Source organism: Neovison vison, chromosome 10, assembly GCF_020171115.1.
Source record: "Neovison vison isolate M4711 chromosome 10, ASM_NN_V1, whole genome shotgun sequence".
Lineage (NCBI taxonomy): Eukaryota > Metazoa > Chordata > Mammalia > Carnivora > Mustelidae > Neogale > Neogale vison.
This window is the reverse complement of record NC_058100.1, coordinates 65,440,946-65,454,543: the sequence shown is the minus strand read 5'-3', so window position 1 is coordinate 65,454,543 and position 13,598 is coordinate 65,440,946. Positions and strand designations below refer to the sequence as shown.

General features: G+C 43.3%; 1 protein-coding gene across 6 annotated transcripts in view; it reads left to right on the top strand.

Annotated features, from left to right (window-relative positions):
- Positions 1-3,462: 3,462 nt before the first annotated feature.
- LOC122918729 (membrane cofactor protein-like) overlaps positions 3,463-13,598 on the top strand; it is a 40,751-nt gene continuing 30,615 nt past the window's right edge. For 2 of the 6 annotated variants that reach the window (XM_044267497.1, XM_044267500.1), the window contains exons 1-3: positions 3,463-3,719; positions 11,561-11,746; positions 12,130-12,232. In XM_044267497.1, coding sequence (XP_044123432.1) covers positions 3,599-3,719; positions 11,561-11,746; positions 12,130-12,232 — 410 coding nt within the window. In that variant the 5' untranslated portion in view covers positions 3,463-3,598. The remainder of the gene's footprint in view (positions 3,720-11,560; positions 11,747-12,129; positions 12,233-13,598) is intronic. The other 4 variants (XM_044267499.1, XM_044267498.1, XM_044267502.1 and 1 more) reach the window with 2 other exon arrangements.

Here is a 13,598-nt window from a genome sequence, read left to right as displayed (position 1 = left end):
AATTTTGTTTCTCATTTCCTTTTTGTGTACATGTAATTTTGACATGTAAGTTAAAAATTCTATGACATTTAAATGGTATGTTCTATTTTCATCACTATAATGGGATAGGAATAAAAGATTTTTTTTCCTTCTAAATCTGTCTGGAACATGGTTTGCAATATATTTACTTTTTAAAGCTTTCAAAATCCAAGAGGAAACAAAATGAATATGCTTTCCTTCTGAGAAGTGCCGCCCTCTCTGCACCTAATGGTTTCAGAATCCCTCCCTGCATGGGGTGTGGCTTATCACTGGAATGTTCTTGCCAGTAACAGCTAAATATGAAGGTCAACTGTCTGGCAGGTGCTCACCAGGTACAAACGGAGGTGGCACAGCTCCCAGGGCCAACATCAAAAAGATGGCTTATCTTAGCTCTGTTTAGCCAGTCTAACCTAGTGTGTAATTCACTGTGACAGTGGAAAGCCTTTTCTGAGAGTCCTCACAGGCCCATTTCTCTGAAAAGCATGATGGAAATACACTAATTTAGGAGGCCAAGAAGCATCTGGCATTCAGATTAATTTTACACAAGTTGGCCTCTGTTTCATGACATTCCCACACCCTTCCCTCCACCCTAGTGCCATTCATAAGGCCTTAAAGGAGATCTAGCACACAGCTCCAAACCTGTTCGACACACAGGCGTACTCTCCATGCTCTCCTCTTTGCCACTTGGGCAGGGTGACAAAACTCTTTAGGGGAGTTGCAGGCACCAGGAGCCTTTACTGCCCCAACTCACTCAAAGCCTTGGCTCCTGAGTTCTATTCCTGTCCAGGCTACAGGATGTTCAATGTCAACACTCTCCCTTTGAACTAAGTCACTGAAATGAGCTCAAGGCTAAGGACAGACAGTAGCTCCACTTCCTATCACAGCTTGCACTGCCTGAGACAGGACGTTTTCTGGGCAGACAGTTGTAGCTCCCTCCTTTAGAGGCAAACCCCACCGTGTTCCTAGTGTCTAAGATTATTAAAACAAAATCTCTCAGAACCTTCCCATCCCTTATTTGGTAAATCCATGCTGGGGGAGAACTGGCAGAGACAGGTTAGAGGCATTTGACAGCAACACCCATTTATTTCATGCAGTATTCATAGGCATTTATTATGCACCTACGACAGACCTAGAACTGTCTTAGCACTGGAGCTACAGCAGGAAAACTCTATCCCTGTGTCAAGGAGCTTGTCAGAAAAATACGGAAAAGGGCTCCAAATTTCCAATGGAGCCTTTATTGAGGCAAATGAAAATAAATTAATCTATGTGAAATTATCCAATTATATTTAGAGTGTCTGGATGATCCCCCAGTACAGATTTTACTGATTGAAAGAAAGTTCCAGTAAAACCCCAATTCTTGACTCTAATCTAGTTTGTGTAACTAGGAAACCAAACACCAGCCATACTTTGCCACCTTTTAATTTACTCATGAGAATAAACTTACTTCTAAGACTAGAAATAGATGGGAAAGTATTTTCATCTTACTAAGATGTAACTGACATATAACCGTTGTATACAGATGGTGGCCGAGAAAAATAGACTCTCTGTTTTTACGGTTAATTGTCAACATTGGACAACAGGACATTTCTGTTATATAACTCTTTGTAACAGTAATAACAGAAATAATCCCCTTTCATTTTCTTACTCACTCTCTCCTTAATTATATCTCCTTTAAATCAGTGTTGTGATAGAGTGTCTGGATTTTAGAATCTAAGACAGTGAGATGTTTTAGGTATTATTTCCACAGCTTTTGTTTCATAGGCCATCAAGAATCCAAACATTGTGTTGTTCTGGGAAAAGAGACAATTCCATGGTTTGATGAACCCACAAAGTGTTTAGTACCTCTCAGCTACAGAAATCTTTAAATATACAGAGAGTTTTGTAATTCCAGAAGATGCATTTGAGGTTAATACAGAAAGCTTACCTTTCCGCAGCATTCTGTTATACCCTAATTCTGTGTGATGCGGGATCAAGCAGCATCATTCTATGAACAAAATAGTAGTTGATACATAGGTTGGACTGAAAAAATTTTTTCTTCCTCTCATTCCTAAAACACAGGGTCAATATAGAAAACTGAATAGCATAAAGAAAATGAAATACCCATAATCCTATCACTGATGGTTAATTTTAAACTAATTGCTCTATGAGAATGCCCAAGACAAACATTTATTTGGAGTCAGTTATTTTTTTTTTAACTTACATATATATTGTAGTTTCTCACGTAGATTTTTTTTAAAACTCCTGCTGCATAGATGTGCACAAAACCACCTATCAAAAATTCCTTGTTCTTTGGCTAGACACTGAAGATTTATTTATTTTTCCCAAAATTATACATCTTTGGTCACAGCTCTGATGATTTCTTTGGGATAAAATTCAAATGCAACCAGTGGTTTAAAAGTCACGGCCATTTAAAAACTTAACATATGGAAAAGTTAAATTGAAAGCCTAAGTTTGAAGGTGTTGTTCCCCCCCAATACATTTACTCACACTGGCTGACATTTGTCCTTCTTTGCCAGCTAATGGGAAGAAAATGTCAATTCCTTTTGTGTACTCTTCTAATACAGGTTGTGACTTTTTTTCCCCCCCTTCCTAGTCATACTGGTTTAGTCAGAATGCTACAAACAGGTCTGACTCATTCTTAATTTTCCACTGAGAGATTGGGTCATCAGGAAATTTCCCCTTATGGATTCCTCTCCATTCCAACAATAATGGCTTTAATTAAAGCACTTCCAGGAGATGAGCAATTAATACACCCTTGTCCTTACTTTTCTCATGCATCTTTTTTCCCTCTTCAATAAAGCATTTAGTTGCTCAAGGGCAGGGACCCCAGAGAGGTGAGGCCCCAAATGTTAATGGCCCGGTGTTGTTTAATAATTCATCTACCTTCGCTTTACTTGAGCGGTCGGGAGTGCAGTGGCCAAACCTTTGAGATTCTGAAACCTATCAGGCCTCCAGATCATCCCAGAGCAGATGCTGAGAGCCCCGCAAATCACAAGCACTGTCCCTCCATATGCCCGACTCATGCCAACTCTTGAAACAAGGGCCAGGGAGTCCGGGCCGTTCCGAGGCCCCAATACACACAGCACCCGCGAGGGATGCGACCCCATGACGACCCGCCGCCTAGCCTTGGGTTTCTAGTTTCAGGTCACTGAGGTCGCCTCGCTCAGTGAGGCATTCGGTTCCGGAGAAGGGACAAAGAGGACCCCGCCAGCTCTGCTTCACTTCGCACCCTCCTGAGTCCGGGCGGTGAGCCCGCCGAGCCCCGCAAGCCGCCGGGGACGTCGGGTCAGCGCGCAAGGCATCGTCGCAGGGCCGCCTGGCGCCCGCGGAGAGGACCTAACAGCTCTGTGACGCCGCAGCCAGACCCTCCCCTTCCCACGCCGGGTCGCAGAGGTCAGCGGGGCTCCGCGCCCAGGCCCCGCCCAGTTCGGAAAGGAGCGCCACTTCCGCGCAAACGGCGCTGAGGCCACGCCCCAGGGCTGGCGCCTGACACCGGGCCCCTGGGGATTGTTGCGTCTGCTCCCCGACCTGGGAGAGTGTCGCTTGGCCGACTCTCAGGTTCCCGCGGGTCTCCGGGAAGATGACGGTGTCCTGCGCGCCGCGCGCAGCCCATCCCTGCTGTCTGCAGAAGCGCTTTTCCTTTTTGTGTTGCTTTGGGATCTCTTTGATGGTCGCAGTGCTCCTGATACCCAAGCCCTCCGGTAAGAGCCTGGAGGGGGTGTGCGCTTCCGCGGCGAGCTGAACGGGTCGGGGAGCTGGCCGACGGGTCCGGGAGCTGGCCGACGGGTCCCGGAGCTGGCCGACGGGTCCCCAGGGCCCGGGAACTTTGCTTGGTGGTCGGGAACAGGCGCGGTGCTGGGGCGGCCCCAGTCGTGTTTTGCGGGTACCCAGGGGGTGGAGGCCCTGTGGTGCGGGAGCTGAAGGTTTGGGAGCACTTGGGCAGTGACCCGGGATGGTGTTGGGTGCGGCTTGTGCTTTCCCGTGGCGGAACTGTGACCCCAGCGAATGCTTGCAATTTGCTTCCGGGCAGAGGCACCCGGGCCAGGGGAGCGCGGACGCGGGGCCTGGGGAGACTGCTTGGTCTCCGTACCGAGTGCGTGTGGCTGTTGCTAGGATCCGCGGTGTACCCGTGGGAGGTTTTCCTGTGTTCCTTGCCGGGGTGATGGCACTGGGGAGAGGGGCGTTGTTTGTGCCGGGCTGGGAGACCCCGGGTTGGGTGTTACCGGGTGTGTGCTTTATGGAACTAACCAGGCTTGTGGTATGGACGTGGTGTGGGGTAAGAAAGCTCACCGTCTGCTGTGCATGGGGGCTGGGAATCGAGTGTGGCAGCTCTTGGGTGAGTGGGCTCCAGGGGCAAGCATGCTGCGGGCCCCTGGGGCTTAGAAGGTTTTGTGTCTAAAGGCACAAGTCTCCTTGCTGTCCATGATCATACTGGTATTGGTTTGAAGGGTGTTCCTCTTTCAGTTTTTTTTTTTTATATATATATAAAATCATCTTCCTGTTCCATTCAAGAGACATTATCCAATTCCATTACCCAATGGCTTTTTGCTACTGTTTTCATTTGGGTGGGCCATATTTGAGGGGAATTCTAAATTAATCTTAAAAGCTTTGGTAGCTTACTGTCAACTGAGTAAGAATAACCCATATATAATGTCATTCTGGTTTCCCCTACACCCATTAACGGAAACTGAAGATTCCCACCCAATAAATTTGTTTACTGTATCGCTGAATAAGAATTAGTGTTCATGCTAAAAAGACATGCTAGGTGTGTAACACATTTACAATGAAGTGTCGACCATTTTCAGTACTTTGGTATATTTCTGTCTTTATCTGCACCTGTGTTTCTCTGCCCAAGTTATTTCTAGGATCCTGTTGCATGTACAGTTTCTATGCTGCATTCTTTCCTTAGTAGTATTCATTCTACACATATTTGCCTTGTATGTGCTAGGTTCTATACTGGGTCCTGAGGATACACTGGTAAGTGATAAAAAAACTGTCCGTTTTATGATCCTGATTTCACTATTGATCTGCTTGCACTCACACAAATAGAAGCAGACACATTTGCTCACTTTTAGAGCCCCAGTGCCAGGCACACAGTGGTGGTGGAGAAATAGTTGTTAAAATTGATCAGGAGTGGCAGAGCAAACATACTACTCGCGAGTACGTTATAACCCAAAAGGAGTGCTTTGGGGGAAAGGAGCTTGATCCTCTGATAGCATTTACCAATTACTAGGAACCGTTGGTGGGCCAAACTCCACCTCTGTGGGGCTTCTGTACCTACTATTCCCTCGGACTTGGAACATTCTCCCCTGGCTCCTTCTTATCTCTCAAGCTCAGTGGAGGTGTCAGCCCCTCAGGAGGCCCCTCTCTGACCACCCTATCTCAGACAGACGCACATGCTCCAGCTCAAATCCCCCGAGAGTCACCCCTGCAAACATGTTTTCTGCTCTCCCCACGAGAATGTAGAGAGCTTCTCTGTCTTGTCACACTTGCGGTTCCAGATTTGCAATTTTTTGCCCAGTGTCAACGCTCTTGTATAAGTATTGAGTACCAGAAAATGAATTATAATAATATAATATATATAATATAATGAAATATATAATATACATATTATATATATAATATATATAATAATGAAACTGGGGCTTAGAGTGCCAGCAATAATTCCTTCCGCTTCCAGGAAGGAGGTTCTTTAAACACCTGTCCTCAGGATGGCCTTTCTACGGTGCCTGGTGCCCAAGCTAAGCCAGGGGAAGCTGACCATCACAGAGGCTCTGTCTTCCCTGTTCTGTAGAGTCTGCAGAGCTCACCATACTCTAATCTTGCTTGTTCCTGATCATGAAAAAGTTCATTTCTGTGGGGGAAGTAGCGTGGGAAGGGACCAGAGGCAATAAAAAGAAAACAAAAAAGTGTTGTAAAAAAGGATCAAGTTTAGGTGAGCCTTGGAGCTAACGTTGGATGTTGTTTGGAAGAGAAAAAATAAAATGACTGGGGTGCAACATGGAAGGTAGCAAAACTTAAAAATGCAGAAAAGGAAACACAAGACCAAGTGGAAAGTTCAAAGGTAAAATCAGGATAGGTATGAAATTAGAGAAAGTACAAATGAGCCTCCTTATGTCGGGCAGGGAAAATACGGGACTAGAATACACATTCAGTTCTGAAGCAGCTCACAGGCCGGGAAGCAGGTTTGTAAGCAGGCAGTGTTGTGCCTGGAGGCTTCCCATCTCAGAGGTAGTCAGTTGCCAGTTGCATGAGGTGGTAGAAGCCAACATTCGTCCAATTCAGAACCAGTCTCATTCTTCTAGAAGGGGTCTGCGTTTTGGACAGAACCCACCACCTCCTGCTGAGTGGGGTCTCTTTTAGGTCTTTTCTTTCTCTCTGGTGGATGAAGCCAGGATAGATCCATTAAGTGTTTCCAGGGTAGTTTCTTACTTCCTAACTCTACAGGTTATAATGCAAGGAGAGCATGACCTTATCTGGTCAGTTGCTAGGTTACCAGAATACTGGGAGTTAGGCAACAGAGGAAATCTCTGGCCAGGTCTTTCTGGCCAAAGCTTAAAGATGATGCTTTTCAGTATTAGATACATCTCAGTATGTTCTTTCAGCGAGGTGTTCTGTTGGACACCAGTGGTCCTTTGAATGCCAGATGGTTTTGCCCAGCTCCTCTGAGGGACATGCTGTGCTTGGTGTTATGGCCGCATGGGTGAATGGAATCGGCCAGGGGAACTACTGAACACAGAAACCCGTGATAGTGACTGAGTGATCCATGCGGAGGACAGTCCAAGAGGAGGCCACTGGGCGCTGCCTCCCGAGGGAAGCAGATGGTGCTTGCTAGAGGAGTAGCTGAGTGGATTCAGTATAAGGAGACAGGAGTTGAGTGGGGGTTGCAGCTGAGCAGGAAGGAAGGATGTTCAGAGGGGAGCAGTGTGATCAGAGGCTTAGAGCTGTGACGTAGCTGGGGACTCCCAAGGACCACGGAGCGGCCCGGTGTGGCAGCTCGAGGGCAAGGGAGGCAAGGGAAAGGCCAAGGCCTAGAACACAGAGCCAGTCACTGTGAAAAGCAACAGGATAGTTTGGAATGAACAATCCCTATCGTTAAAATTCAGGCATGATGTTATCTGTCCCTTCAGGGCACTTGAGCCCTTATGTTTGACTTAGCACACAGCAAATCTAAACCAGGGTTCCTTTAATTTCTCCAGACTCGGTAGAAGACCATTTCTTGAGGATGGCATTGCAGGGTGTTGGTGTAAGCGTGGGAGGGTTTTAGGTGAGTGTGGTGAGAAGCAGTGTCCGTAGTGGAAGCAGGCTGCCTGGCTGCTGGAGATGTTGGCCTGGGCAAGTGACTTAACCTACTGTGCCTTAGCTGGCCCATCTTAGAGAGGAGGCAATAGTGCCCAACCGTAGGATGAGTATGAAGACAAGTTAAATTGTACTTAAAATAATAGTATAGGTAGTGTTGAACGTTTGCTATTTTAAAAATTATTAATACTAGCACAACTATTGTTTTAAGAAAAAAGACGTAGAGTCTTCAGTTACCATACTTGGGAAAAAATAAAATCTCCATTATTTGGAGTTCTCCATTCGTAATATAAAAATGTTGTTTCTAATAATAGCAGTAATGGAGAATGGGCCCAAAATATAACAAGAAAGCGTAAATATTTTGACATCATAGAAATCAAATATCCTGATTAAGGAAAAGAGCTATCATTCAACCAATGAAAAAAGTTGAAGCCAGGTATACAAGAACGAAGAAAAAAATTATGATTTGTAGATGTCTCTGAAAGAAGTTGGCTGAGCAGAAAAGGATGTGAGCTTTGGTCTAAGATAGCGTCTGGAACTGACAGCGGCGCTCATTCAGCTCTGGTGGTTGGTGTTACAGGTGCAGTAAGGTGTCCCCCATAGTCCTCAGAGGTAACAGTCTGGTAGGGAGCAGAGACAATAACGAGTCCCACTGTGGGGTAGTCTGTGGACGAAGTAAATGTGGATCATGAGGAAACTTACCGCGGTTCTTTGCTGACACATGTCAAGAGCCACAAGAAGCGGCCTGTCAGCTGAAACTGAAGGATGAGTGGGTGAGAGGGTGGGAGGCACGTGGGGTCTCTGCTCAAAGCTGAAGTTAATTGAGGCAGGGAGGTCCGGAGTGCGGACATAATTGAGGTCATTTAATGGACACTGCCAGGAATTGAATAGGGCTTGGGAATAGGATGCACGAGTGAGCAGAGTCCCAGTAATGACGAGCTTTACAAGACTGCCGGCCATGATAGGGAGCCCTAGACATTGTCATGAGGGTATTGGGAAGTCATTGAAAGATATCAGACTTAGATGAGCTTTGGTCACTGTGTCCTGTCAGCATGACTCTGGCATGAAATGAATGAAAGGTGGCGAGGTGGCTAAGGGGGCCTGTTCAGAAACGCTGGTAGCACTCTAGAGAAGAAATGGCAGTGGTTTGAACTGGAGCGAAAGGTGGAATTAGAGAGACGGAATCAGTATTTGAATTGTCAACATCAAAAAAAGAAAAACAAAAAAACCCAGATAATCTATTTATAATGGACAGGAGACATGGACAGTTCTCCATAGAAGGGAGACAGATGGCCAAGAGACTCATGCAAAGGTTGATCAGTATCACTGATCATCAGGGAAATGCAAATCATGTCACACTTGGCAGAATGGGCAAAATCAAAAGGATAAAGATGTGGATAAATGCCTCCTCCTCCACTGTTGGTTGGAATTCAGACTAGTACAGCCATTGTGGAAAACATGGAGGTTCCTTAGAAATTTAAAAATAGAATTACCACATGATCCAGTAATGTCATTACTGAGTATTTACCCTAAGAATGTGAAAACACTAATTTGATAAGGTATATGTACCCCTGTTTTTACGGCAGCATTATTTACAATAGCCAAAATATGGAAGCAATCCAAGGGCCTATCAATAGATGAATGGGTAAAAGAAGGTGTGATGTTTATATGTTTATACACACACACACACACACAGTGGACTGTTACTTAGCTATGAAAAAGAATGGAATCTTGCCATTTGCAGCAGCATGGATGGATCTAACGGGTATAATGCCAAACGAAATAAGTCAGTAAGAGAAAGGCAAATGCCATATGTTTTCATGCACATAATGGAATTTTTTTTTTTTTTTTTTTTTTTAAGAGAGAAAGCATTGGTAGAGGGTTTGGACAGAGGGAGAGGGATTGAGAATCTCAAGAAGCTTCAACACTCAGCACAGAGCCTGATGGGAGGATTGATCTCATGACCCTGAGTTCATGCCCTGAGCTGACATCAAGAGTCAGATGCTTAACCAGCTGAGCCACCCAGGCACCCCCATATATGGAATCTAAAAAACAAAACAAATGAACAAAGAAAAAAGAGATAAACTAAAAAACAGACCCTTAAATTTAGAGAGCAAACTGCTGATTACCAGAGGGGAGGTGGGTGTGGGTATGGGGGAAGGAATGGTTGAAATAGGTGAAGGGGATTAAAAGCACATTTATTGTGATGATTACTGAGTAATATATAGAATTGTTGAATCTCTATATGGTATACCTGAAAACTAATATAATACTGCATGTTAATTATTGAGGAATTAAAAATTTAAGAACTCATCTGTCTTGCTTGCTGGACCTGTGTGAGTGTGAATAATCAAGAGTCTACACTTTGGCTTCAAAATGTTATATGGATGGGGTGCCTGGATGGCTCAGTTATTAAGGCTCTGCCTTCTGCTCAGTTCCTCATCCCAGGATCCTGGGATCAAGCCCTGCATCCAGGTGTTTCTCCCTCTCCCGCTCCCTTTCCCTGTGTTCCCTCTCGTGCTGTGTCTCTCTCTGTCCAAAATAAATAAATAAAATCTTAAAAAAATTTTTTCTTTAAATGTTGTATGGATAGCGGTATGTGGGGAGGCAGTTGAATATAAACAGTTGGCCCCTGGGCTAGAGGTCAAGCATGGAGACCAGGATTTAGGACAGCTCTTCTCAGTGGTGATGAGGTCATGGGAGTGTGCACACTCCCTCACAGGGATGTGCAGAATGGAGTAGCCAGGATTCCTACAGCAACCCATTAGGAGCATACATTATCCAACTGGGCAGAGAAGGAAGGGTAGCCAGAGGATAAAAAACATCAGTGTCCTGAGGAACAGAAGTAAGTTTATTGTGAAATAGTGTAATATTTGGCACAGTTATTATAGTGTGTAAAGCTTACAGAGCAAGTTGTAAACTCTGCATATTTTTGAAAGCGTGTCATATAACTGCAAATGCGAGGAAGAGAAATACTGCAAATTAGTTGGATGGATAAACCATCCCATTGACATTTCTTTTCCCAAACAGGTGATTTTATATGAAAGTCATACTTGGAATTCTGTCTTCTTCTTTTTTTTTTTTTTAAACTCTAGGTGTGTGTGTGTGTGTGTGTGTGTTTTAAGATTTTATTTATTTATTTGACAGACAGAGATCACAAGTAGGCAGAGAGGCAGGCAGAGAGAGAGGAGGAAGCAGGCTCCCTGCTGAGCAGAGAGCCCGTTGTGGGGCTCTATCCCAGGACCCTGGGATCATGACCTGAGCCGAAGGCAGAGGCTTTAACCCACTGAGCCACCCAGGCGCCCCTAGAATTCTGTCTTCTTTATCTGCTTTCAGAATAGTTAATGAAATTGCATAAAGCAAGGAATACTTGTATTATTTAATCAGTGGCATGCTGCTGCTTAATTCTTTCTTGGTGGTTCCATGATTTTTATTGATGTAATGGATTGGTATCTAGAATGGAATTATATAGAATTTCTAGCTGAAGGAATGTGGGATCCATTAATGAGTGGAGGAAGATGAAATTATATTTAAAATAGTGCCCCCAAAGCAACATTTTTTTCTTGTGAGGATATTCATGGTAAATTTTGATATTTGAGTGGCATCCGTTCACTTGTGAGAAGCTCAGTTCACTTATATGAAGCATGAAATGAAGTCTTACATGGAAGAGTTTGTGCATATTTATCTTGATCTGTGAACTACACAATGCTTGTTTAAAAATCACTTGATACTCTAGCATTTCTAAAGTGCCCACTGGATACTGAGTGATTAGAAGAAGAAGACGTGTGATCTCGGGTCTCTAGATATTTGCCTTCTGCAAGGAGGAGACTGAGCCAGAAGTGACGGGTTGTCATTAGTATCTTTCAGACTGTGGGAGAGTCATTGGAGCAGGGTGCTGTGTCCTATAGAAGGCTTCTTAAGGGAGAGGCGAGTTTTGACATGAATTTAGAAAAAGTGGGAAAGGATGTTTATCTACATATATTGTTAGACCTAAACCATTCATTTTGTTTCTTCAGTTATTGTCGAAAGAAAATTCATCACCTAGTAGGACGTTACTGAAAATAAGCAAGGCACAGCCTCAACTACTATCACCACTTGGTTAAAAGCTTGGGAGAATCATTTAAAATCTTGCCAAGGATCATTCCGTTTATTCTGTATTACCTTTCTGCTGGGACATCATCGTTCCTGGTTGGCCAAAGAGAGAAAATACTTCATTTTCACGTTCTCGTTCTCTTATCTCTAGATGCCTGTGATCCTCCTCCAAGATTCGAGTTTATGAAGCCAAATGCTACTAAATCCAGTTATAATCCTGGGGACGTGGTATACTTTGTTTGTCGGCCAGGATACAAGCCTGTTGTACCTTCTCTTCCCATGTTTTCCGTTTGTCAGGATAATAACATGTGGACACCTCTTCAGGAGGCTTGTACAGGTAAGGCTACAAAAGTTTTGTTTTGTTTTTTCTAGAAATTTCACATATTTTAGGTTGCATACTGCACTAGCACAATGATTGTTTTCTCATGTGAATGTAGGTTTTAGATAACAATGTAGCTTTTCAGGTTTTGAAAAATCCCCAGGGAATCTTTCTTGGCAGTTGGTTACCTGGTTAAATGTGAATATTAAGTTTGGCCTTACAATAATCAAAGAAAGAAAGTAACACTCTCCTGAATTCAGAAGAGCAGTGTAAAATTTTGATTTTAATTTAAATGTTTTGAAATTGCTATGAAATAGGCTAATTTAAACATTTAAGCATTTAAATATTTTGAAGTGTTTTGAATTCACTGTGAAATAATGAATTTATAAATTTTCTTTTAGCAAAACAATGTCAGCATCCAAGAGAACCCATAAATGGCCAGATAGTCGCTGTAAATGGATCTTTTTCCTATGGTTCACAGATTCACTATTCTTGTAATGAGGGGTAAGTTGTTCCTTATTGGAAATAAGATAAATACTACTAATTCCATTTTTTTGTTCTGCTTCTCTTAAGCATTCCCATAAAGTTGACTTCATTTTTGTTTTATATGACAAGTCATACTTACAGCCTAACAAGTCTCGGGCTTTTTATTGAAACTAAGAAGATGTGTAATTAGTAGAAAGAAATATAAATTGAAGAAAAGGAAAATTCTATAATACTTACTATATTTACTATAAACATACTGGAAGCATTAACAATGATGACTTCATTTTTTTTAAAGTGGCTCCTTTCTTTTTAAAGATTGTATTTATTTATTTGACAGATAGAGATCACAAGCAGGCAGAGAGAAAGGTGGGGGAAAACAGGCTCCCTGCTGAGCAGAGAGCCTGTTGTGGGGCTCTAACCCAGGACCCTGGGATCATGACCTGAGCCACCCAGGTTCCCCTGATGACTTCATTTTTGACAACAAAGTGCACCCTATTTAAAATGACCAACTTATAGAAATGGGAGGTCGAATCGCCAACTATAGATATTCTTGCATTGAGATAATTCTAAGGTGTTACCATGTCAGAATTCACCTGGTTAGCCTGGGCCATTATGTTGATGAGGATTTGTTAGTTGGATTTTTGTGACTACTATGAAGTTTAAGTATGTCAAAAAGAGATACTGAGCCCTTAATAATAAAAACCTCCATTCTTTAGGGCTCTTTTAATATTATATATTGGGGATACTGGGCATTTATGAAGCGTTCACCTAGAGGACAATACGGAAATGTATCTTTTACTTTTCTTTTCTTTTCTTTTCTTTTCGAGTGATTGAGTGAGAGAGAGCGTGTGTGCATGTGAGTGGCGGGGGGAAGGGGCAGAAGAGAGGGAGAGAATCTTAAGCAGGCTCCACTTGTAGCAGAGAGCTGGAAGCAGGCCTTGATCTCACAACCCTGAGATCATGACCTGAGCCCAAATCAAGAGCTGAACAACTGAGTCACCCAGGTGCCCTGCATCTGATTTTTTTTTAATATTGATTTTGTATCCTGCTACTTTGCTGAATTCATTTATTGGTGCTACTAACACCCTTGTTCTGGTGGAATCTTTAGGGTTTTCTATAGAGAAGATTGCATCATCTGCAAACTGATAATTTTTCTTCTTCCTTTCCAGTTCGGATGTTTTGGATGTCTTACTTCTTTTTCTTGTCTAACTGCTATGGCTTGAATTTCTAGTACTGTGTTGAATAGAACTGGTAAAAGCAGGCATCCTTGACTTACTCCTCATCTTAGAGGAAAAGCTTTCAGCCTTCAGCTTTTCACCATTGAGTATGATATTTGCTGTGGGTTTCTTATGAATGGCTTTTATTATCTTAAGATAGTTTTCTT